Raw genomic sequence first — 21,267 nt, forward strand, 5'->3', positions numbered from 1 at the left:
GTAAGCGCTCAGCGCGCTCTCGTCACTCGACACTCGTTGCGCCCTCCTCCGTGTCATTCGTCGGCCCATTCGTTGACGATCGCGTTTCTTCGATCGACATCTGCTCCTTTTTAGTCGGAAGCACCGTCTCGCTTCTTTGGTATTCATCAAAGCTCTTGACATAATGAGCTTTTAATTAATTACGGCACTTACGAACTCGAGCTTCGATAACAAAGCTGTCTTCAGGATGTCCTTCAAAGAGTCCAGCTCGCGCGGCACGTGCATCAGTCGAACGCCGCCGTCGTCGTCTCGCGCTCCCCCGTACATGGACGCCAAATTCGTCAAACTCGATTCGTCGCTTCACCAGCATCATCATCATCACGCCGCAGCGGCGGCAGCGGCGGCCGCCACGGCAGCAGCGACCCAACGCTACACGGAACCCGGTCGTCACAACGCTTTCATGCCCGCGTGGCCCGCGTCCCTTCCACCGGCCAATTACATGCAAGCAGCCTATCCGTCGCCACCAGCTCTTCAATCGTCGCGCTGCAGCGTATCGTCTCTTAGTCCCGACTCGCCGACGGCGTCGTCGGTTGCCGCCGCCGCTGCTGCCGCTGCCGCCTACCATCGTTCGTCCGATCCGCTGCGCGGCTACCCGCCCTACGCTCCCACGGCTCCCATACCTATGACGGCGGCGAGTCATCGCTATTCCCTCGGCTCCACTCGTTTCTCTCGCGGCGATTCGACGTCGAGCGTGGGAGCGAGCACGCCGGTCAGCCCTCACTTTTCGGGCGCGCACCCCGACTCGCTTCTCTACGGTAATTTTCAAGGTAATTTTCCTCTCAAACTGCCCCTAATGAGCCCACATAAATCTTTGCTCGTTGATCGTTCTTGTTGGGGGGAATAATCGCCTGACGGTTTCTCGTCTACTTACAGGTGATCCGGACGCCAATGCGGACGCCTATCCCGGCGTAGGCGGCGGCGCTGGCGGTGGCCCGAGCAGCGGCGGTTATTTTTGTTCGACCGGACCGTCTGGCTACGATCACTACCAGAGACCGACTCCGCATCCGCAACTTCCAAACGGGAAACGTCGACGAGCGCGAACCGTTTTCACTAATCACCAATTGGGCTGCTTAGAATCGTTCTTCGACAAGCACAAGTATCTAACGACGGCCGATCGGGCCGAGTTAGCTGTCAACTTGGATTTGACCGAGGCCCAAGTGAAGACGTGGTTTCAGAATCGTCGTACGAAGTGGAAGAAGACGATGTCGCTTCAACAGAGCGACGCTCATAGCGGCGGAAGCGATCACGAGACGACGAAAGGCGGCGAATCGGCGAAGAAGTGTTAGTGTGAAGACCCCAAGTGCGGTCGTTGGAGGAGGGGTAGAGAGAGAGGGGGAGAGGGGGGGAGACGGTGCGATACACATAGACACGTTGTATTTAAAACTCACGCCACATGCAGCAGTTTACGTCGTCCGTTCTAAGAAGAAATCGGGGTCTTTTTTTACTAGACTTAGTCGAAGACTCTCCTCGTTGGTTTTTTTTTTTCTATTGCTGCTTTATTGTGCTAGACCAGATGTGACTAGGAACCAATTTGCCGTGGCCTTGTAGGATTAGCCTTAGGGCGCAGTGGGAGCTCGCGCGCAGTATGTTTCCTTTACCCAGTTGCGGATGCCAATTAGAGCGACTTTGGTCCACTATTAGGGGCCAACTGCTCTGCAATTAATTTAATAAAATGCATCGGTTGTTATTATTGGGTTCGGGTCTGCGACCCATCATCCTCGGCTTACAATGCTCTTTGTCTTCCAAGTCCGCAACGAAAACCCGCTATTTACACCCCTGCGGCGAACCATGATAGCATAATAGATTTCAATTTCCCGCTTTTAGACAAGCAGCCCTCTATTTTTAGGACAGCTAGACGCGCACGTTAGCATGGAATCGACGTCGACTTTTCTTCGCTCTCTCGTACGTTGCGGCGAAAAGGCGGCGATCATAGCTCGAAAATGTCGTTCGGTCAAAGAACTTAATCGTCTTCTGGTGCAAGAGAAGACGGGAAGCGAGAAAAACAAACCGTTCGTCGAAGACTTCAAAACATTGGCCGACGTTCTCATTCAAGCTACGATTCGACGCGATATCACACAAGAGGTAGATAGAGAGTTCACAATCGCAATTTATTGACGTGAACCGGTCCGACCGCTCTGCGCGTGCAGTTTCCCTCCTTGGCTGGACACATTCTCGGCGAGGAGAGCACCGAATTCACGAATGCGACGGGCGAGACGATCGAAATCGTCTTGACGACATCGCGCGCCGACACGATGCAAATGCTGCTTCGCGTGCTCAATGGAAACGAAGAGGCGGCGAAGGCGCTCGTCGACGCCGTTCACGCCGTACTACACGAGACGGAAGTTGATCTTTGCGGCCACGTGTTCGACCACGTGGATCTACCGTTGAACGATTTGGCATTGTGGATTGATCCGATCGGTAGGCGAAATCGATTCCGGGAGGGAGGAAGCTCTCCCCCCCAAAACAACTTACGCGCCATGACATTTTCTATTTTGCAGACAACACCGCAAGTTACATTAGAGCGTTCACCCCGGATCTGTCTGACAAATTGGGCATGCATGTGGACGCCCTCCAATGCGTAGTTGTGGTGATCGGCGCCTTCCAACGAACCACAGGTCAACCATTGGTAGGCGTGGTAAACCAACCATTCTTCTCTACTGATAAAGAAGGATTGTGGACGGGTCGATGCGTGTGGGGAATCTCTTGTGGACCGAGCCAAGGATATAATTCTCTTGGAACGGGCACTGGGCAAGTGCCTACAAAAAAGGAAGCCAACGAATCCCTTATAGAAAAGAGAGTGGTGCTAAGTAGGAGTGAAGTAGCTACTATAGTAGATAAGCTTCAAGAGGCGGGTTTTGAGTCTCGTATTGCAAACGGTGCCGGCTATAAGTTGCTATGTGTCATTGATGGATTCGTGTCTGTTTTTCTGGTCTCAAGAGATTCGACGTTTAAATGGGACACGTGCGGTGCCGACGCTATTTTGAGATCGATGGGCGGTGGAGTTCTGAGACTGAAATCGCTTCTGGAGTCTGGACGTTGCAAACCCGAGACCTGTTTGATTCGATATGACAAACCGGACGTCAGTGGCTTAGATCCCGGTCAGCTATGGAGAAACGATGGGGGAATAGTAGCCGTGTGCAATTTCAAATATCTAGACGCTATTATAACGGTGCTCCGTTAATTTCCGCTATCTATATTCGGGAATTAGAACAGTGTAACGCGCTTGTACCTTTGACGTCATTTCGGCAACCGTGGCTCTTTAGGAAATGGACCGAATACAATCGAATTCGTTGATTTCGCGAGGCGAAGACGTCGCCGACGACGTGCTGCGTCGTTTCAAGCACATTCTGCCTCATCTGGCTCGTCTGTGCCTCGTATCGACGTTCCTGGAGGATGGAATTCGCATGTGGTTCCAATGGGCCGATCAACGAGACTACATCGACGCCACGTGGAACTGCGGTGCTTTTCTCGCTAATATCTTTGTCCTCGTCAATCTCGTCGGTCAGATCGGCGCGTGCCTGACTATTCTTTTCCGATTTCAAGTCACGGCGTCCGTCGGCGTCTTGTTCGGCATCATTGCACTTCAGGTATAAGAGATACAGTAGTACTAGGCCTACGTGCACTTCGGTGTTTCAGTCATTCTAACCGGCCGGCTTTTTCCTAGACAATCATGTATAGCATCCTATGGGACGTGCGCTTCTTTATGCGTAACCTAGCCCTGTCCGGCGGTCTCGTACTCCTTCTCGCCGAAGGTCGCACCGAAGGCAAAACGATGTTCGCCGGCATCCCGTCGACAGGAATCAATCGATCGCGCAACTACATGCAACTCGCTGGACGCGTTCTTCTCGTTCTTATGTTTCTCTCGCTCATGCATCTCGAGTTCGAACTCGTTCGTCTCATCGAAATCGTCGTCGGCGGCGCTCTCATCACGCTCGTCGCCATCGGTTTTCGCACGAAAATGTGCGCCCTTTTGTTAGTCGTCTGGCTCTCCGTTCTCAACGTCTTTCTCAACAATTGGTGGTCGATACCGTCCGATCGACCGCAGCGGGACTTTCTCAAATATGATTTCTTTCAGACTATGTCCGTTGTCGGCGGTCTTCTCTTTGTCGTCGCTCTAGGTCCTGGCGGTGTTAGCATGGACGAACATAAGAAAGAATGGTAGTTGGGGGGCAGAGTGAAAGATCGAGAGAATGATTTGTTTTGTCTGTTTCTCAATAAAGTGCTCGGTCGTTTACGCTTTCCTTTCTTCGCGAGATTGCTCAGATTCGCGCAGATTTTGAGTGTTTACATGTTCACTATTGTATTGTGTCAAGTGCGCTTGCGCAAAGCGTTGGTCATAGCAACGCGTCAAACGTTGCTTTCAGAATCGTCCCTTTTTGACAAATGAGCGAAGGAAACGTAGCGATGGAGAGTAAACCGGTCAGCCGACCGATAACGGAGGGTGAGGCTCCAAAAGGACCCATGCCCACTCCTCAATCGGCAGGCCGTCGAGACGACTTGTCGCGAGACGAATCGGGTCGTCTCTTTCCTCTTATCGAAGGAATACGAGAAGCAGAAGAAAACGGCGAACTGTTGGCGGCAGTCGAAGCCGTCCAGCAGCAAGAGCAACACTCGAAGCAAGACTTTTTGCCTCCTCAAATTTTGGACGCGTTGCGAAAAACGTCAAAACGAAATCCCAAAATGCAATCCAAAGTAAAACAACAAATAGTCAAACTTGAAAATCGACGTTTTTCTCAGAAAATGAGTGGCTGTCCTCCGCCGAGCAATCTGTGGAATTATCCTCAAGTGAGATCTAAACTTAAGCATTTGACTGAGCAGCCGCCAAGTCTATCTGGAGCAGGAAAGTAGGAGAGACCGCACACACTGTGGTAGTATTGCATTCTGAACGTTTCTCTTCTTACCAGGGATATCTCATTTCTGTATGATTCCCATTATTATGAGAGCGAAAAAACAAAGGTTGTCGAATCCTGCATTGACGTTTGCAAATCTTATTTTATCTTTCGTTTGAAGGAAACAGTGCTGCCTGATTCCCTAATACCCCAAGAGTATCACGTCGTTAAAGATCCTGGAGTGATTGGCTTAGAAATACGAGACGGGTATAAAAGAGTATCATTTTGATGTAGAAAAATGCATTTTCATTTGTAAATGCAGGAAATTCAGCACAACGCTCGAGGATAAGGAGAAATTGCTGCGCGTCTTTCCATCTAGCTACCCAGCAAGCAGACAGGAAGTGCTGTTGTTGAAAGTAAAATTCGTTTGGCTTTAAGATTGCACACACTCACACGTACGCGTCTACAGAACGTGTTAGATGACATGCTACGGAAAGCTGGAATTCAAGACAAAATTGAGGTGACTGGACCCACTCAGGCAAGTTCAGTCGCCAGTAGTCCGGACGCCAATTAATTAAATCAAATACCCCTAAAATTAGATGCACCGTCTATTGGAGATTGTTAAAAAGGAGCAGACAATATATAATGTCGTTTTTCACGAGTTGATTCGTCAGGTGAATTGACGATTTGCTGCGTAATATGCTTTGGGAAATTTGAAAAATTCCAGGTGTCAGTTCACTGTCTAGAACGTGGACAGCTGCTTTCCACACTGAGGCAAAGGTATGCCGATCTTTTGGACAGAATTCCTCGTCAAGTCAAAAGGTGACGAGTAGAAGAGTTTCATTATCTCCGAATTTTTAAATATAAATAAATAGTCTTCACGACGAAGTGATGGCTCAGCGAGCCTTGGATCGTCGGTTGGCATCAGAACTCAATCGTTTTCACGAAGCAGTGGCGAAATTGACAAAGTACTGCGCGTGACACGATCGTCAAGAAACAATAAAAACTATTGGGATTCCTTTCAGTGAGTTGTCCGGTGTTCGACAGCATGACATTGCAATAACGGAACAAGCGCGAGAAGCGCAGCAAAGTGTAAGGACAAGTCCACCTTATGTAATTACACTAAATCAATACCTTTTCAGCTGGAGTCGGCCTTGTTGGAGTCCGAAAAGAATTCGACCCTTGTCGCGGAGTATCACGACTTGTACGAAATGCAACGTCGTCGTTTAGAAGCTCAGGTTTTAGAGCTTGTGCGCGAGAAGGACGCCTGGCAAAAGGCAGCCCACGATCTGGCAGCGAAAGTGGCGGAAGAGCAGGGCTTGAAGTCGGCCAAGCGGATTCAGCTGTGCGAAAAGACGTGGTCGAAATTGGCCGGTCACTTTGCTGTGGTTCTCGGAGACAGAGACACGCAACAGGTGAGAAGGCGCACGCTCTGGGTGAAAAACGAAAGAAAGGCGAATATCTTTTCAGTTGTCTGAACTTCAAAGCTACGTGCAAACGTGGAGAGAACTGTTGTCTAGCGTGACGCAAAGTTTGACTAAACAAGACATTGGAATGAAAGAGAGGGTGGGTCAAATGATTTGTATGTCTGCAATGATTTTTGACTTTACTTTGCAGCTTGAGGATGTTGTTCAGAGAATGGAGAACTGGTCCAAAGAGATTTCTCGGTTCGAAGAAACTATGCTTTTTGAATTCGCTTAGTATTTTCATTGCCATTAGTGGAACAGAAAGTGGCGTGGTGCCAGAGTCTATCAAGGTTCGACAACTTTGGCTAGACATCAAGTCTTGGGAGGACGTGAGTCCTTTCTATACAAGCAGGCTCTTAGAAGCATATGTCTATTTCATTAAGATCATGAGTCAAGAATCGGAGCGTTTTACTGGCGACACTGTGCTAGAGTGGCAAGAAAAATTGCAGAAGATCTCAAAACAGGTACAATGTTTAACTTTTTTGTTAATTTTACTCAATAACTTGGTCTGAATTAAATGAAGGTCGAGGGATGGACAGAAACGGCAATACAGTTATTTAATCGGCACCGAGCGGTAAAAGAAGATTCAAAGGAGGAGTCCGACGACGAACGACTGGCCAATGACGAGGAAATGAAGAAAGTAAACGAGGTGAAAAATCCTTCCGTTATTCGGGTGCAGTGGAATTTTTATGACGTTACACAGACTATGGAAACCTGTTTGAATCAGTTGCGAATTCGCGCTAGTGGAGAAAACGGTAATTCATGCAATTACGCTTAGCCGAGTCAAATGTTTTTGTTTGTTTGATACAAGGATTGGCTCGGTGTTTCATTCATTTGATCGGTCCTTTGGAAACTTGGGCTGCTAAGCTCAATTTAGCCACGTCGGGAAATTCGCTTGCAGATTCTGAATGGAGACGGTTAGACAAATAATGCTATGCAATTTTTGTACCAAACATTTTGTCTTTTCTCCCCCAGGCTTATTGAAAACATGGATGACTGGATCAGTGAAATACAAGCAGCCATTGATAAAATTGGAAGCCCAATACGAGAAAGCGCTACGTCTCTTCACGAAGAAGAAGATCTGTATGTTTATAGAATTTTGATCAAATCATTGTCTGATGTTTTTTTCTTCCTAATTATGTAGTATCAAAACAGACGTCCTCATCAAAGACGTTCAAAAATGGATAAGCTCTACGTGCAATGCAATCGACAACGAGGACGGTGCAATTGCTGAGGAAGTAAGTGATGCGTACCGTAGTCGGCGTATAAATGGGAAAGCCTTCTCATCATTGTCTCAGGTGTCTCAATTGCATGCTGATATGATTCGTTGGATGATCAGCATATTACTTTGCCTTACCGAAACGGAATCGGAACCAGCAACCACTGGATCTGATCATTCAGAAATAGAAAGTGCTATTGACTTGAAAGCAAGTGGCGATGTTTTGGGAAGTCGACTTGCTAGACTGACGCTCAAAATCAACAAGTAGCATATTTCCGTGGTCGGTCTATAGGCGATATTAGTACTGATTTTTTTAGGTGTTGCACCGACATTCTTCAAGATCAACTGCAGTCAGCGCAAGGATTGTCCAACGAAGACGTAGCGGAAATGGAAATTCGTGATCTGAAGCGACTTCAATCAGAGTTCAACGAATGGAAGAAAACGGCTATGCTCCTAGTTGACGAACTGATAGCAAAAAGCGCCGGACTACCGCTACCTAGCACGTCGCGTACCAACATCGAAATCACCGATCCCGTGGCAGTTCAACGAGAGGCAGAAGGAAAGAAAGAAGAAAAGAGCATTGGTGGCGGCGGCGGAATCCAAGTGTTAGGATCTGATGACAACGTGCACGCAGTGTCGTTGGAAAGTGTTATGAAGGAAACTACGGTGGGTAGGCATAATGAAAAGAGGTGTTCCTTTGATTTATCATCATTAGGAATCAAGTCATTCGATCAGAACTCCTAGCGCTAACGCTTTGGCCTCAGACACTCGTATATTACACGGAAAAAGAGATATACAGGTTTTTTTTTATTTGTTTCTTCTAGCAATTCCTGTTGGTCGAACGGGAAGTTCTCATGATGCTCTATTATCTGCTGTCGAGTCATTGCAGCAGCAGCTCAAGTGAGTACGATGGCTCGCGTACTCGTTCAGATAGTTGTTGCTTGTGCCGTTTAGGAAAGCCGAAGGCAAAGCGTCAACTGCGGAAGAGCGAGCAGAAAAAGTGAACGGCGAACTGAAGGAGGCAAATGATAAGTTGCAAAAAGTGCGAGACAGAGAAACGCAGTTAGAAAAAGAACTCAAGACCTTGCAGCAACAGCTGCAATTGTCTCCAAAACGGGCTGGGACTCCAGGTCGACCATCATCAAAGCAATCGTCAGGGCATGCCTCGAAACGACCACCCCCAACGAAAAAACTCAGTGACCGACCGATGTCTAGAAACAGTCCGGCCCCGCAGCATGCAATTGCCAAGAAATGAATTCTATCGAATTCTATAGTTATATTTCTCCGGATTAGTCTACTTTTCTCACAAGGTGCGATGACAGGAGACGTGTAGGTTTCTTATTAGTCTTCAAGAGGTAAATCGAAATCTGAAAGTCAAAAATAAATAAATAGGAAAATCACGCTATCCGGGACAGGCGTTTAAATTAATTAACTCTAGAACGTTCTATGGCGCTGGCGAAGGCAAGCAGTGTACGGCGATCGACGCTTCTGTCTAATCGCGTTTGTTTAGTTGCGACTCGATTCCGCGGAGCTGAGCGAATTGCTCGGAAAGGCAGATAGAGAAAGAACGAAAGGGTGTCTGCTACGTGAGTTGAACGTCATCCAGAAGGAGATTCAGGCGCTGGAAGAAGCCGAGCGTCACAAACCAGCGTCAGGAACGGAAGCAACGAACGCGCAGCGAGCAAACCCGAAAGCGTACGTGAAGAAAATCACGACATATGGTAAAGCACGTGGACGAAAAAAGATAAAAATATTGATAGGAGTTGTTAGGTTGGGATCAGACCGATAGGAGCGTAAAGATCTACGTTGATCTTTCTGGAGTGGAGAAACTGCCTCCGGAAAATGTCCAAGTTGTTTTCGATAAAAAGTTAGGCACCGGAAAACGATTGTCTTTCTTGCAGTTCTGACTGCTTGTTTGCTAAAGGTCCGTTTGTCTTGATGTGTTGGGTCTCGCTGGGAAAAATCACCAATTGCATATTCTCAACCTGCTGGAAACTATATCACCAGATAAGTCATCATATAAGGTTAGGCAGTGACTCCCCAATTTGCCCTCTCGTGAATGAGAAGTATGTCTTTAGGTGAAGAGCGGGTCTGTATATATAACTCTTGTCAAAGTAAAGGAAGCGAAATGGGACAGTCTTGTGCCTCAGAAGAAGAAAGAGTAATTGACAAATGATTTTTAACTAATTAAGTTTTTATAGTTGATTTTCTCAGAACGCCTAAATTTGATAAGGATGGCGATCCGAACAAAGGCATCATGGACATGATGAAAAACATGTACCAGGATGGCGACGATGAAATGAAGCGCATTATTGCTAAAGCGTGGACAGAGTCGCAAGAGAAACAGGCAGGAAAAGGACTTGACGACTAAAGTAGAAATGACCTTAGGCCAGCAGCTTTGCCTGAGAAAAATAAATGAGAATGTAGTACATACGGTCCGTCACGTGACGTTTTGTCTACATATACGAGTGCACTGCATGTATAAAGCTTCTCCATCGAACGGATGTCCAAAAATCCTAATCAGCGCAGCACCATGTGGAGCCATCTGGAGCAAGTGAAAAATGTGCGAAAATAGCGTTGCTACTGCGCATGCGGGACTGCCTTATCCGCCTTACGAACGCGAGATCAAGCGAAAGGATGAAAGAAGATGTCGTGTGGCCATCTCGTGGAAAGAACATAGGAGGCAACGTGTTCTACAGGTACGTCATCGATCGGATCCGCGGAAAGCTTCGAACGAATCTTTCGTTCTCCAAGCGAGGTGACGATCAACGGCGAAAAACTGCGAGTCGGCGATTGCGCTCACGTCTTCTCGACGCCGTCCAACGCTCCATACGTCTGCCGCATACTGAATCTCTTCGTCGACGCGGGAAACGACAACACAGCCGAAGTGCAGTGGTATCACACGCTGGACGAGCTCACCGGCGAGAGCGCGATCGTCCCGAAGCGACGCAGCCTTCGTAAGATCGTCGCCACCTATTTGAAGCGTATCGATGCGCGAGAAAACGAAGTCTTCGCCGGCTACACGGAAAAAGTGCTTCTGGCGAGCATCTGCGGTCGCTGTCGGATCATGCTCTACGGCGTCAAGGAAAAATTGCCCAAGCCGGACGAAGCAGATGTCTACAGTTGTCGTCTTGCTTACGATAATACGCGAACGCGATTTGACGCCTTGGATGACATAGCCACGCGAGTGCGCGAGTTGACGCCTGCTGCTAAGAATGAGTTGTTCGTGGAACCCATCACCGAGAAGTTGATTCGTCGTGTGAGTGAGAAGGAAAAGGCGGAAAAATCGAATTCGAGATCCTGGTATCGCCGAAAGAGGGCTCTTAGGCGGATCTTTGACGACGACGACGACGACGACGACGACGACGAGGAGGTAGCTGAGAGCGAGGACGAGGATGAGGAGACGAAAAGCTTGGTCGATAGTAGTGAAGAAGAAGAAAAGGACAGTGAGACGAAGAGAGAAGTGAAACGTGAAGCAAGCAGTGCGCCAGAAAGCAACGACAGTGAAACAGAGGCTGTTGGACAGGAGTTGAATGTGCAGGTGATTGACGATGAAGAAGAAGAGGAAGAAGAGGAAGGGAAGGCAGTGACGGGTTGTATCACCAGCAGCGATTCTAATCTCGATAGCAGCAACAGCAGTGACAGAGTCGTGCCGAAGCGAAAGCGAGTCACTTCCATGAGCAGCAGCAGCAGCAGCAGTAGCGGCGGCGAAGACATGAAAGCGATGAATGGGAAACCGAAGCAGAACATGGCCAAGAAGCTTAACGACAGCGAAGACTCTGAACCACCTCTTGATGACAGCAGTGACGACAACAGAGAGAATGGGGATGAGGAGGCTTCTGATACTAGTGCATCAGAAGAGTATCCGCCGCACTCGCTGAAGCAACGGCGGCGACGCGGCTTTAGACCAGAAAAAATAGGCGTGGAGATGATGGAGATCAGCGGATCTCATGGGCGGAGTGGCAGAAAAAGAGAATCATTGGCTGTAGTTCGTGCTCTGGAAGATCGGCTTTCAAAAATGGAGAAAGATTTCAACGTGTGTAAAAAGTACGTAAAGAAACTGAAAAAGCATCTAGAGTAAGAGTAAGAAGAGTTCATGTTATAAGGCTGGCGTTTGGCTGCTCATGTTCGGTGTCCTAATCTTTGTTCGGTGTTATTTCATTATTAGGACAAATAATAAAAGGGTCTTCTTCAGCTGAAACTTCTGCATCATCCTTTCCCATCACTGAGGTACACGGGAGCGTTTAGAAATTTGTTTGCGCGTCATCAGAGTGGTAAGGCGGTAGGCAAATTATCTCATGGCGTCTTTCTCTCTTATGTTTATTCAGAATTTCGTATTCGTGGTGAGAGGGTGCATATTTGGCAGGTGTTCCATGTGCTATTTATAGCGAAACCGGCACGAGTGCCAGAAATTGATTGCTTCCCACTCCAGACTGGTGATCAAATAATCCATATCTATCTATCTACCGCAGATCTGCATATGGAATGACTAGAAAATGAATCGGTCCGAGCCTGTGTGGTCGAGTTCGTCCGCAATCAAAATGCGGATTCTCGTGGTCAGTTCTAAGTGTATTCAAGTCTCAATGCATATTCAGTCTACGACAGCATCCACCGGAAATCAATTCCGATGGTGCTCAAGTCCCTCGACTAACTAGAAACAGTGTCATGTCAATTGGAAAAGAAAAAACGGCCGCGGGTACAGTACAGTGTTTATGACCCGTAATTAATTTTTTCGCTTCAATTGGCTCCATTGCACGTGGCGCAACATTTGGGGCCGTAGACCCGATGCGAGCAAAGATTGTAATGACGAACGAGATCGCAATTGGACTCCCGATCTGTGCACTTTGCTAGATAATCAAAGACGATTTTTAGGAGATGAAATTCCTTATCCGGGAAGGTTACTTACGACATTGAGGAAGATGTGCGCAGTGCTCTACCTCTGGTGGCTTTTGGTCGTCTTCGCAATTCTCGGGATCGACCGGACTGGGACCCGAAAAGCAGAGCACTGGTCGTTTGCGGACAGGCACATCGGAGCCCGGATCGTAGCACGAAGGCTTGCACTGCGAGAGGAAAAACACGAGGTGAGCTGTTACCGCACTCGACTCGATCGACCTCGCGCCCCAGACTTACCTCTCCCCAAAGACCCTTCACCCATTCACCGGTTTTGTTCGGACACGGACCCAAATCCCACGTTTCAGCCTTCAGGGGAAGTTTCTTAGTCGGATCACATTTCGAATCGGGTAGCGGGTAGAGTGGGCGCCCGTTTTGAGCACCGTAGCACTTGGCCACCGATCTGCGACTTCCGCGACCGCACGTTGTCGTCGTCGTCGTTTGGCTCTGATAGTACCATGTGATCGCCGTGCAGGCACTCGTTTCGTAGCATTCTCGAGACTGCTGAGTTTTCTCAGCCGGATCGCACGGTCCACCTCCCTTGCACTCGACGGTGCAATTTTGAACTCCCTTTCCGCATTGATTGGAGCACTATATAGAGAAGGACTCGATCATCACCTGTTCTATAAAACAATTCTCCTACGTACTTCCGAACACGACTTGACGACCCACGTTCCTACACACCACGGTCGTCCGGCGCACGAACGCCTCGCTTTGGGTGCTTTTCCAAGACAGAGCTCCGGCTCTACCTCGTCAAGTTGCCCGTTGATTCGCTGGATGCAGACGACGTTTCTTGTTCCGCACGTCTTGTTGCAATAGGACCAATCGTCTGTTGACCATCTGCGAAAAAATGTTTGAAGATAAGTTAGGTCTTGAGTTTTTTTGAAACTCACTGCGGTGGACAGGGATGCCTTCTGCATTTCTTTTCTCGACGTGCGGGACGGTCCAGTCCGGCTATGGAACAAATGATGTCATCGACGTATTTCTCCTTCTTTTTGCATGCCAATGTTTCCAGCTTGATTCCTAACGGTGAACGAAATCGATAGGTCGTCTACTTGTCCTTACATAGTTTTCAGACCTCCTCCGCATGACTCTGAGCATCTGCCGTAGCCAAGTGATACCCACTCCGGGCTTTCGTTTTCATTTGAATTGCTTTCAACGGGATGTCGCTCTATGGGGACCTGGGCAACAATGCCGAAGAGTAAAACGGCTACTGTCGCTTGGATACGTAAAACCAACCTCTTGCTTTGTCTTTGGTACCGATGGTAATACGACGTAGTCAAGTGCTCTGGAGTTGCTTTTAATCGGAAGGAAAGCCGGCAGCGTTGTCTTTTCTATAGTCTGACTCTCGGACTCATCTGGATGACCCGGAAGAGCGTATGAAATGCTAACGTGAATCTTCAGTCGTTCACCCAAAACGATTGCCTATGAGGTGTTATATAAAAGAATGAAAACGACCAAGTTACTTGCACTCACCGTGACGTTGAGTGGCTTGGAAATCACGCCTCGTGCCGACAGAACGTCTTGACCCTTACGATGTTTGTCGCGGACTGTCGTGTAACTGACTAGCACGCTGTCGACTAGAACGCTTCTCGTCCCTTCGAGACGTACGTCGAGTAGCGTGGCATTTTCGCTGGGCTTCACTTCGTTGACGTAGTAACGATCGTTTCTTCTGAGTCCTGAAAAGGAAAAGGATAGCAGTCATTTCGTAAAATCGCTACAAAGATTTACCCAGAAAAACAGCTACTGGTCTGACTAATATTTTCTGAACGATCTTTATGTTTCGTGCTCTCGAAGGAATTTCGTAAAGCCAGTAGTCACCGTTCGATGCGCGCTCGTCAACACTCATATGAACTGTGACCGTCTTGCAAGATTGGCCATTTCCGCCGCACTCGCCGCAGACGTCATACGTCTTCCGTATTGCACCCGGTCGGGCGATGACGCCGTCGCACCCCGTCAGCTGCGTATACGAAAAACCGCGTTGAAACAGATGAATCTATTCAGTTCATTTCGTACCAAGCAACGACCTCCTGCACACACGCCGGGCGCCAGGGGATCTTCGTGGCACGGCGTTCCGTCGTAGACTTTATCCCAGGTCGTGTAGCGATTTTGGCTCGAATTTCCGCTCAAGTCTGTGCAGTGGAGATGGCACGGATTTAAAGCTGCGCACAAGAAGTTGTTTCCTTTTCGTTTCGCTGTCTCCCGCTGTCATATCTACTTACTGTGATTGTAGTAAGGAACCCATTCGGATGGCGAGGCGGACATTGCGTTGAGTAGTTGACACTGTTCGGCTCTGTAATCGGATCCATCTGTGCATTTCTGCGAAGACGATAAGATCGATGACGCCAATAATTTTTGACAACCAAACCTCGAGAGAGCAAGATTGATAATCGACATCAGGTCCATTGCAGACTGGTGGACACTTTGTCGACGAGGAATCCGTATTCGTCGATCTGTAACAGACGAATAAAAATGCCTCATTTATTTACGGACGCAAATAGAAAGGCACTCCGGCCAATAAAATATTAGGGTGCCCAATCGATAGCAATGGTTTCTCTAAGTGACCCTCCGCAGGCGTTGTGCGCAAATGGTGATTAGGTGCCTAATTTAAACTGACCACAACCTTTTCCTCTTCGCTTCGGTTTGATCTTCGGGAACACATCGACGCGTTCGGCGCGTTACGCCTCCGCCGCACGTGCGAGAGCACGACGACCATCCAGACCAGTTTTCCCAATAGCCCGGTCGCTCGTCGCATAAAGGCTTCTCTATTGGGTTCTACAGACACGAAAGGCAATGAATTGCGGCAAGGAGAATAATGCATATGAGCTAGGGCCGCGGCGCGAAGCCCCATATCATGATGACGTACGTACAGTGAACGAATTGATTACAGTCGCAAACGTACCTCTTCTCTCGGCTGGCGTAAAGATTTTCCGACGACTTGCTGAGTGAATAGAAAGACCACCGACAACGGCAGCAAAAGCAGTAGCGAGTTTTCAAATAAACCCTTCCTGCGAGAGGGAGTGCTAATTCAATTTCGATTTGCAGCGTGCACGAATAGAGCATGGGCTCTACGACTCTACGACGCTCGCACAACTATCGATCAGCAGCTTGACTTGCCTAGTTCGGTGCATGACTTCGGATCGATCCGTCGGATGTTGTGCGCCTATTGATGATCTGAGTGCAAATGACCCGCCGTGGATTTGGATGGCTGTTAAATAGGCCGCTGCTCTCTTTTCGACCGTGGGGGCCTACACGTACATTACGAAATGTTTGTTTTTGCCATTACCATCTGCTTGACGAACTGGGCTTCGCTGCCTCGCTTCTCGCTCCGCCCCAAGCTCACGTGCGCGATCAGAGGGAGACCATTTGACTGCATTAGCAAAATGTCCATAAAACGCAGACTAATGTTCGGCTTCCCAAAACTAGACGTGCGTGCGTGCGAGCAAGGAGAGACGCTCTCGCCGCCAGTCTGCCTGCCAGTTGATTATATAAGCCGACTGTGTATGTGTCTGTAATGAATTTGCATCGGTTTGTGACAAAGGCAGCACGCAACACCGGTTGAATCGAGTAAACGAGTCCATATCACGCTTGTTTGAATAAGGCGACTGATGGATATCATGCGCATAGTCACCACTTCCCTAATTGGCAGCTCGTCTAAAACTAAAGTGATCAGCTGAAAGATATGTAAATGTGTCGAGGAAAGGTCAAAGCGCTGTGGAAATAGATTGCTGCGAGAAATCAAAATGCAATATGTACCACGACCGGGGGTCGTGTTTTTGGAGGGAAATCGGGGTTTCTGCGAAAATCACAACTCTATCAAGCTGAAATAATAACGAGATCGGAAAGATCCTGTCAAAGTGGGGAACAAGCTGGGCAGTATTCGGTAGGTCTTGTTTATTAAGAAGCATTTCTCGTCTTCTTCTCCGCGCGTCGTCGCACCCTCAAGAGTTAGTTGCCTTGCCTTACGTAAACGAATAAACATTCAGACGTCATTGTCGCCCTCGAAACGCCTGTTTTGTTGCCTACGTCGATGGTGCCCCCATGAAGTGTTGACTCGACCCGAGCGTCAACAAATAGGCTCAGAGCTTAAGCGCAGACCTCCTCGACGGGCTGTGTGTTTTCTCAACGACACGCGCGCACGATCGAGGCTTCGGACCGGGTACGGCCTGCCCCACGCTTGGCCATGCTACTATGCAAGCTTGGTTAGTAAAATTCAGCTGTACATACATAGCCATATTTTAGTTCCACCGTATAGTTCCCTATCCAATTAAACCGCACCCCCTGGGACATGTCTAGTTTACCCTGCATGGGTTTACTGTGCATCGATCATCGATCTCATCCTGTATAAATGACATGCTGTCGAGTCGTCAAGTGTCCGCGTCTTTTTTTGGTCATGTCCCCCCACAAGACGCGCAGCAAGCCACTTTGCCCGAATTTGCAACTTTGCGGCGCGTCGCGGCAGACTGTGACCTACTGCAAATACGGTTCCGTTACGTCTCTGCATGTGGAAGGTTGATCTGCATGTACGCAATTCGAGTGCGTCACTTGCCCTTTGCATAGGCATGCCGACTCAATGAACGAGAACTTAGCGCACAATTGAAGCAAAATTCAGTAAATTGGTCTTGACCATCACAACGGCCGATGCATTGGGAAATATCGAGCAGCAACTGCTAAAGACTGCCGTACAATCACGCGTAGGCTCTCCAAACCACCGATCTACGTAATCCATTGCCCACCCAGAACGCGCCTCTCCGGGACATCACCGTTGATATGTACAGTCATCACGCGTCGTAGCAACCGAATGTAAAATGGATGCCACTAAGCGCCCCTTACGAATTCCGCCCGATTTCACACTTTACGCAGAGAAGCATAAAATATTTCAACTTTACGAAGTACGTAGATATCGTCGAAAAACGCGCAAAAGGCGTAATTCGTCCACGACATAGAGAATCATTCAAGAACTGATTGTCACTCAACCGGACGATCCCCTACAAGCTATAATAGACATTCTAAAACGACCCAAAGACAACGGTAAGACGTTAAAAAGCGACCGTAGCGCGTTAACGGTACACTGGCCGCGTTTTCAGTGCATCGAGTCATCATTTGCGGAGTTCCAGGCTCCGGCAAACGAACGATGGTAGGAAACGATCCAACGCGCACACTTCAACACCAAAAACCGACCCCCTGTGTCCCTCTCAGTCGAAATTGGTCAGCAGTCGTCTGAGACTCGTTCACATAACGCCGAAAGATCTTCTCAACGACGAAGACTCGCCGATCGTCCAAGCGGCTCGGAAATCGACGGGACCCGTGAGAAAGACCCCCACCTCGATTCTATTTTGTCTTCACGGAAGTGCACGCGAATATAATTATAGATATCGCCAGCGTCGTGGGGGGAAATCTTTAGGGAAAGAGTCTTGAAGGCCGACTGTCAAAACAAGGTGCACTTATCTCTCGAGACGATAAACATGGGCTTCGTTATTTGTAACTAGGGATGGGTCATCGAGGGCTTTCCGAGGACGAGAGAAGAGGCTCTCGCTTTGCAGTCTGTTGGAGTTCTTGCAAATCATTTCAGTATGACGCGATGATTTGGAATTGAAAAAAAAAGGGGTTCATCTGGGACGGGCGTTCTAGTTTTACTCGATGTCAAAGATGACGTTGCGTTTGAGAGGAATATGGCTAAGAGAGTTGATCCGCAGACGGGAGGTGAGTGGGGAAACACCGACCGCGGTCTCCAGAAAAGAATGTTGACATTAAGTGGTCGAAGTGCATAATTTATGGCGAATCATTCCTGTGGGTAGCCCGGGCAATATTAGTTTTGATCTAACCGCTGATGGATTATTAGAAGAGCGAGTCTTTTTGACAAAAAAAATGTTTATATGACACTCGTTTTATTTTCTTTGCCACCTAGACGTTTATAACACGGTTTATGGCATGCCAAATGATCCGAAGGTGTCTGCTCGTCTGAAAGAGTGGGATGCCAGTGATCTTTCTCAAAACATACAAGAGCATCACAGGTGCTGCTCAGCAATAGAAGACAAAGTAGCGCTGTTATGCATAACCATCGGTGACTTTGGGCAATGTAGAAAGATTGATGGGGTACTTTCCTGTTACACGCACATTGCCAAGAGAATAAACGCCGATCAGCCAAAGGAAGACGTCGTGGCTCTAAGTTCGTTTTGCTTCTCTTCTTTGAGTACTCTGACTAATCTCTTTGAATTCTAGTTTTAAATTTTCTCTGCTCGTCGTCGCGATCGATGGCTCCACACACGCCTCGAGTCGTTCTTCTTGGTCCAACTGGAAGTGGAAAGAGTAAACAGGCGTCTCTCTTGGCTTCGAAATATGGACTTGTGGACGGTGAGTCTCTCGACGCTGAACTAATGAAAACGACAGGGGATTTCCTGTGCACACAGTATCTTGCTCTGATATAATCAAGAAGGCTATGGCAGCTGGTACGAAACTGGGCGAGGCGATGAAACCGTACATGGAAAGAGGATTGATGAGTGAGAACGGGCTTCATTGTCTCATTCCCTGCGCCTCAGTGCATATATGCAGTTCCTGATGATTTGGTGATGAATGCACTCAAAGCTCGTCTGTCTCAATTGGATTGTGCCACTCGGGGATGGATACTGCACGGCTATCCAAAGACCCCGCCTCAAGCTGAGCTTCTCATTCAAGCTGGATATGAGCCAAGCAGGTAAGAACGGGAAATTTGCCCTAAAACAATAAAAACATGTAAAAGTTTGCTCTACAATAGGGTTTTCTTCTTGGACGTTTCAGTCGATTCAGTGATGGAGAGGCTAACACAGAGACGCACAGATCCACTGACAGGCGAACGGTAAAAGAAGCGGTTTTTCAACGAAGTAGTCTATGTATACGCGTAGATATCATCTCCTCTCCCGACGACCTCCGACGGAGCAAGTAGCCCAACGACTCAAGATCGTACGTAAACCATGAAAAGTTTGTGTGCTAAGAAAACAAAAAAAGAGTTTCTTTAGCATCCCAAAGACGAAGAGGAGGCCGTTCTTCAACGTCTCCACCAATACCAAGCCAACTACGACGACATCGAAGAAGTATTTAGCAGCCAATCGCAGCACGTCAACGGCGATCAAGACGCGCACACGGTTTTCGAACTCCTCGAAAGTATGCTAATCAAACCAGTTCCCCAAGAACCGCCTCCCCAAATCTAACCGAATACACGCAGTCTGGACTCCTACTTGTGAACTATGTACACGGCCCTGGGGTCGACTTGATAGCGCATAAAGCGACTCGTCAGCGGATAACCCGTGTAGACGTAATCGTCAAAGTGCTTGTGTATGACGTAGTTCACCGCGGGCATATTGCAATTGAGCGACGGCGGCGTGTGATCGAGCGCCCGCGTCACGCGTTCGAGAAACGGCAACACGACGCGACGACTTCCGCCGATCACGCCGGCGTTGTAGACGAGATGGAGTCGTTTCACCGACGCGATTTCGCCGCTTTCGACCGACGCGTCGCCGTAGCATTGACGCAGCCGTTTCATAACCCAACCCATGGTCTCCATATTGGGAAACAAATCGATGTCTTGACCCACAAAGAGACGTCTCTCGTCGTCGTTGAGAACATTCATGAAATCGAAAGGATTCTTTTGAAACGTTACGTCGGATATGTCGGTAAGCAGAACGCGATCGACGTCCGGATTGTCGAGCAGATAGTCATACCACGCATAGAATCGGGCGTCGTTCGTCGATCGACCGGCGAGCGACGGCACGCGATGAAAGGCGACGCGATTCGACGTCAACTTGCTGACGAATGTCGTGTCGAGATCGTCGTGAAAGACGACGGCCGACAAGTTGGTTTCGTGCACCGAATCGTACCAGTCTTTCATGTACTGAAAACGATTTGCCTTTCGTCGTTTCGCTCGTTGCGGATCGGCGTTCGACGTGAAATACGAAGTGAAGATGACGTCGCGTTTTTTTCGTGGATCGACAATCGTCGTCGTTGTCGTCGTCAGTGCAGCAGCCTCTTCTGACGAGACGAGAAGTCGAATCGATCGACAGGCGACGTTTTGATGGAAAATCGTCGCAATTCGAATCAAAACCGACGACGTCACCGGCCCAAGAATTTGCACCGACGTCAAAGGGAAACGATACAAGTGACCGTAGGCGGCCAACGTCGACTCCACCATATCCATCGCAGTGACATCGCGCGGAGTTCGACCATCTGTCAAGGCAACGAAATGTATTGTCGATCTTCGACGAAGCGATTCGAGCAATTCGATCAGACAGTGCAAAATCTTTGTTGCTCCGACGTTCGCTGTCGGAGCGAATACCACGTGACTTACGACGGCGTACTTCGCCACGATGTCGTCGATCGTCGATCGATTGCAGTAGTTCGCCGAACGAAAGTCGACGGTGCGTCGAATGCGAGCGAATCTTTCGTACGATTCCAAGTAGTCGATGGGAAGTTCTTCCAACGAGTCGACGCCGACGACGGCAGTTCCGTTTTCTGTCAATTTGCCGACTAATCCGTAGCCGGCCGACGATAGGGCACCGGTTACGAGAACTGTCGCTAGAGGCACTTCGGTTGACGTTGTTTGGCAGAGAGGTCGTCGCGAGTCAAATCGATTCGGCGACGTTTCATCTAGATTGACGGTTTAGTTTTTTGAAAAAACGCGTTGCGCCTCACGGCACCGTTCGAATCTTCTTGCTTCGTCTCTTCTTCGACGTTTTCTAATCCAACGTAGGCGAGATAAGTGCCGCAAATAAAGACGCAGAAGATCGAGAAATAAAGGTGAAAGAAGCGCATTTAGAGGAACGGCCTCCTTCTCTTTCCGCCACGCCCTTCC

At 48.6% G+C, this 21,267-nt stretch overlaps 9 protein-coding genes across 9 annotated transcripts; 7 read left to right on the plus strand and 2 right to left on the minus strand.

Annotated features, from left to right (window-relative positions):
* Positions 1-77: 77 nt before the first annotated feature.
* Positions 78-1,569, plus strand: LOC136186713 (homeobox protein Nkx-6.1-like). The gene is made up of 2 exons (XM_065974176.1): positions 78-806; positions 913-1,569. Exons 1-2 carry the CDS (start codon positions 227-229, stop codon positions 1,323-1,325), a joined length of 993 nt encoding a protein of 330 aa, XP_065830248.1. The 5' UTR covers positions 78-226; the 3' UTR covers positions 1,326-1,569.
* Positions 1,570-1,814: 245 nt separating this feature from the next.
* Positions 1,815-3,289, plus strand: LOC136186711 (inositol polyphosphate 1-phosphatase-like). The gene is made up of 3 exons (XM_065974174.1): positions 1,815-2,121; positions 2,187-2,457; positions 2,538-3,289. The coding sequence occupies exons 1-3, from the start codon at positions 1,909-1,911 to the stop codon at positions 3,218-3,220; spliced, it is 1,167 nt and encodes a 388-aa protein (XP_065830246.1). The 5' UTR covers positions 1,815-1,908; the 3' UTR covers positions 3,221-3,289.
* Positions 3,290-3,304: 15 nt separating this feature from the next.
* On the plus strand, positions 3,305-4,273 carry LOC136186717 (surfeit locus protein 4-like). The gene is made up of 2 exons (XM_065974179.1): positions 3,305-3,626; positions 3,704-4,273. The coding sequence occupies exons 1-2, from the start codon at positions 3,306-3,308 to the stop codon at positions 4,199-4,201; spliced, it is 819 nt and encodes a 272-aa protein (XP_065830251.1). The 5' UTR covers position 3,305; the 3' UTR covers positions 4,202-4,273.
* Positions 4,274-4,365: 92 nt separating this feature from the next.
* LOC136186699 (axonemal dynein light chain domain-containing protein 1-like) lies at positions 4,366-8,842 on the plus strand. Its single transcript, XM_065974156.1, has 25 exons — positions 4,366-4,731; positions 4,777-4,883; positions 4,944-4,995; positions 5,050-5,135; positions 5,191-5,284; positions 5,338-5,406; positions 5,468-5,542; positions 5,596-5,690; positions 5,744-5,836; positions 5,894-5,960; positions 6,011-6,283; positions 6,339-6,434; positions 6,486-6,535; positions 6,588-6,663; positions 6,718-6,798; positions 6,858-6,983; positions 7,038-7,089; positions 7,146-7,251; positions 7,310-7,417; positions 7,479-7,572; positions 7,633-7,817; positions 7,871-8,219; positions 8,269-8,323; positions 8,378-8,453; positions 8,508-8,842. The coding sequence occupies exons 1-25, from the start codon at positions 4,423-4,425 to the stop codon at positions 8,806-8,808; spliced, it is 3,075 nt and encodes a 1,024-aa protein (XP_065830228.1). The 5' UTR covers positions 4,366-4,422; the 3' UTR covers positions 8,809-8,842.
* A 126-nt stretch (positions 8,843-8,968) lies between these two features.
* On the plus strand, positions 8,969-9,982 carry LOC136186718 (calcyclin-binding protein-like). The gene is made up of 6 exons (XM_065974180.1): positions 8,969-9,014; positions 9,064-9,274; positions 9,324-9,420; positions 9,478-9,577; positions 9,632-9,714; positions 9,768-9,982. Exons 1-6 carry the CDS (start codon positions 9,000-9,002, stop codon positions 9,922-9,924), a joined length of 663 nt encoding a protein of 220 aa, XP_065830252.1. The 5' UTR covers positions 8,969-8,999; the 3' UTR covers positions 9,925-9,982.
* Positions 9,983-10,149: 167 nt separating this feature from the next.
* On the plus strand, positions 10,150-11,747 carry LOC136186709 (uncharacterized). Its single transcript, XM_065974171.1, has 2 exons — positions 10,150-10,252; positions 10,308-11,747. Exons 1-2 carry the CDS (start codon positions 10,191-10,193, stop codon positions 11,632-11,634), a joined length of 1,389 nt encoding a protein of 462 aa, XP_065830243.1. The 5' UTR covers positions 10,150-10,190; the 3' UTR covers positions 11,635-11,747.
* Positions 11,748-12,101: 354 nt separating this feature from the next.
* On the minus strand, positions 12,102-15,764 carry LOC136186725 (A disintegrin and metalloproteinase with thrombospondin motifs 16-like). Its single transcript, XM_065974186.1, has 16 exons — positions 15,746-15,764; positions 15,561-15,691; positions 15,346-15,451; positions 15,067-15,218; positions 14,812-14,896; positions 14,666-14,762; positions 14,460-14,605; positions 14,175-14,403; positions 13,920-14,122; positions 13,683-13,868; positions 13,522-13,624; positions 13,337-13,466; positions 13,091-13,283; positions 12,684-13,034; positions 12,460-12,613; positions 12,102-12,400 (listed from the first exon to the last, which is right to left on the minus strand). Exons 2-16 carry the CDS (start codon positions 15,572-15,574, stop codon positions 12,291-12,293), a joined length of 2,259 nt encoding a protein of 752 aa, XP_065830258.1. The 5' UTR covers positions 15,575-15,691; positions 15,746-15,764; the 3' UTR covers positions 12,102-12,290.
* A 1,301-nt stretch (positions 15,765-17,065) lies between these two features.
* Positions 17,066-19,746, plus strand: LOC136186728 (adenylate kinase 8-like). Its single transcript, XM_065974189.1, has 15 exons — positions 17,066-17,335; positions 17,390-17,474; positions 17,531-17,580; positions 17,643-17,750; positions 17,816-17,881; positions 17,933-18,014; positions 18,075-18,146; positions 18,352-18,457; positions 18,527-18,612; positions 18,666-18,797; positions 18,854-18,943; positions 18,996-19,137; positions 19,198-19,278; positions 19,325-19,382; positions 19,439-19,746. The coding sequence occupies exons 1-15, from the start codon at positions 17,252-17,254 to the stop codon at positions 19,628-19,630; spliced, it is 1,434 nt and encodes a 477-aa protein (XP_065830261.1). The 5' UTR covers positions 17,066-17,251; the 3' UTR covers positions 19,631-19,746.
* On the minus strand, positions 19,178-21,267 carry LOC136186727 (uncharacterized). The gene is made up of 2 exons (XM_065974188.1): positions 21,113-21,267; positions 19,178-21,062 (listed from the first exon to the last, which is right to left on the minus strand). The coding sequence occupies exons 1-2, from the start codon at positions 21,225-21,227 to the stop codon at positions 19,654-19,656; spliced, it is 1,524 nt and encodes a 507-aa protein (XP_065830260.1). The 5' UTR covers positions 21,228-21,267; the 3' UTR covers positions 19,178-19,653.

The sequence above is a fragment of the Oscarella lobularis genome, chromosome 4, assembly GCF_947507565.1.
Source record: "Oscarella lobularis chromosome 4, ooOscLobu1.1, whole genome shotgun sequence".
NCBI lineage: Eukaryota > Metazoa > Porifera > Homoscleromorpha > Homosclerophorida > Oscarellidae > Oscarella > Oscarella lobularis.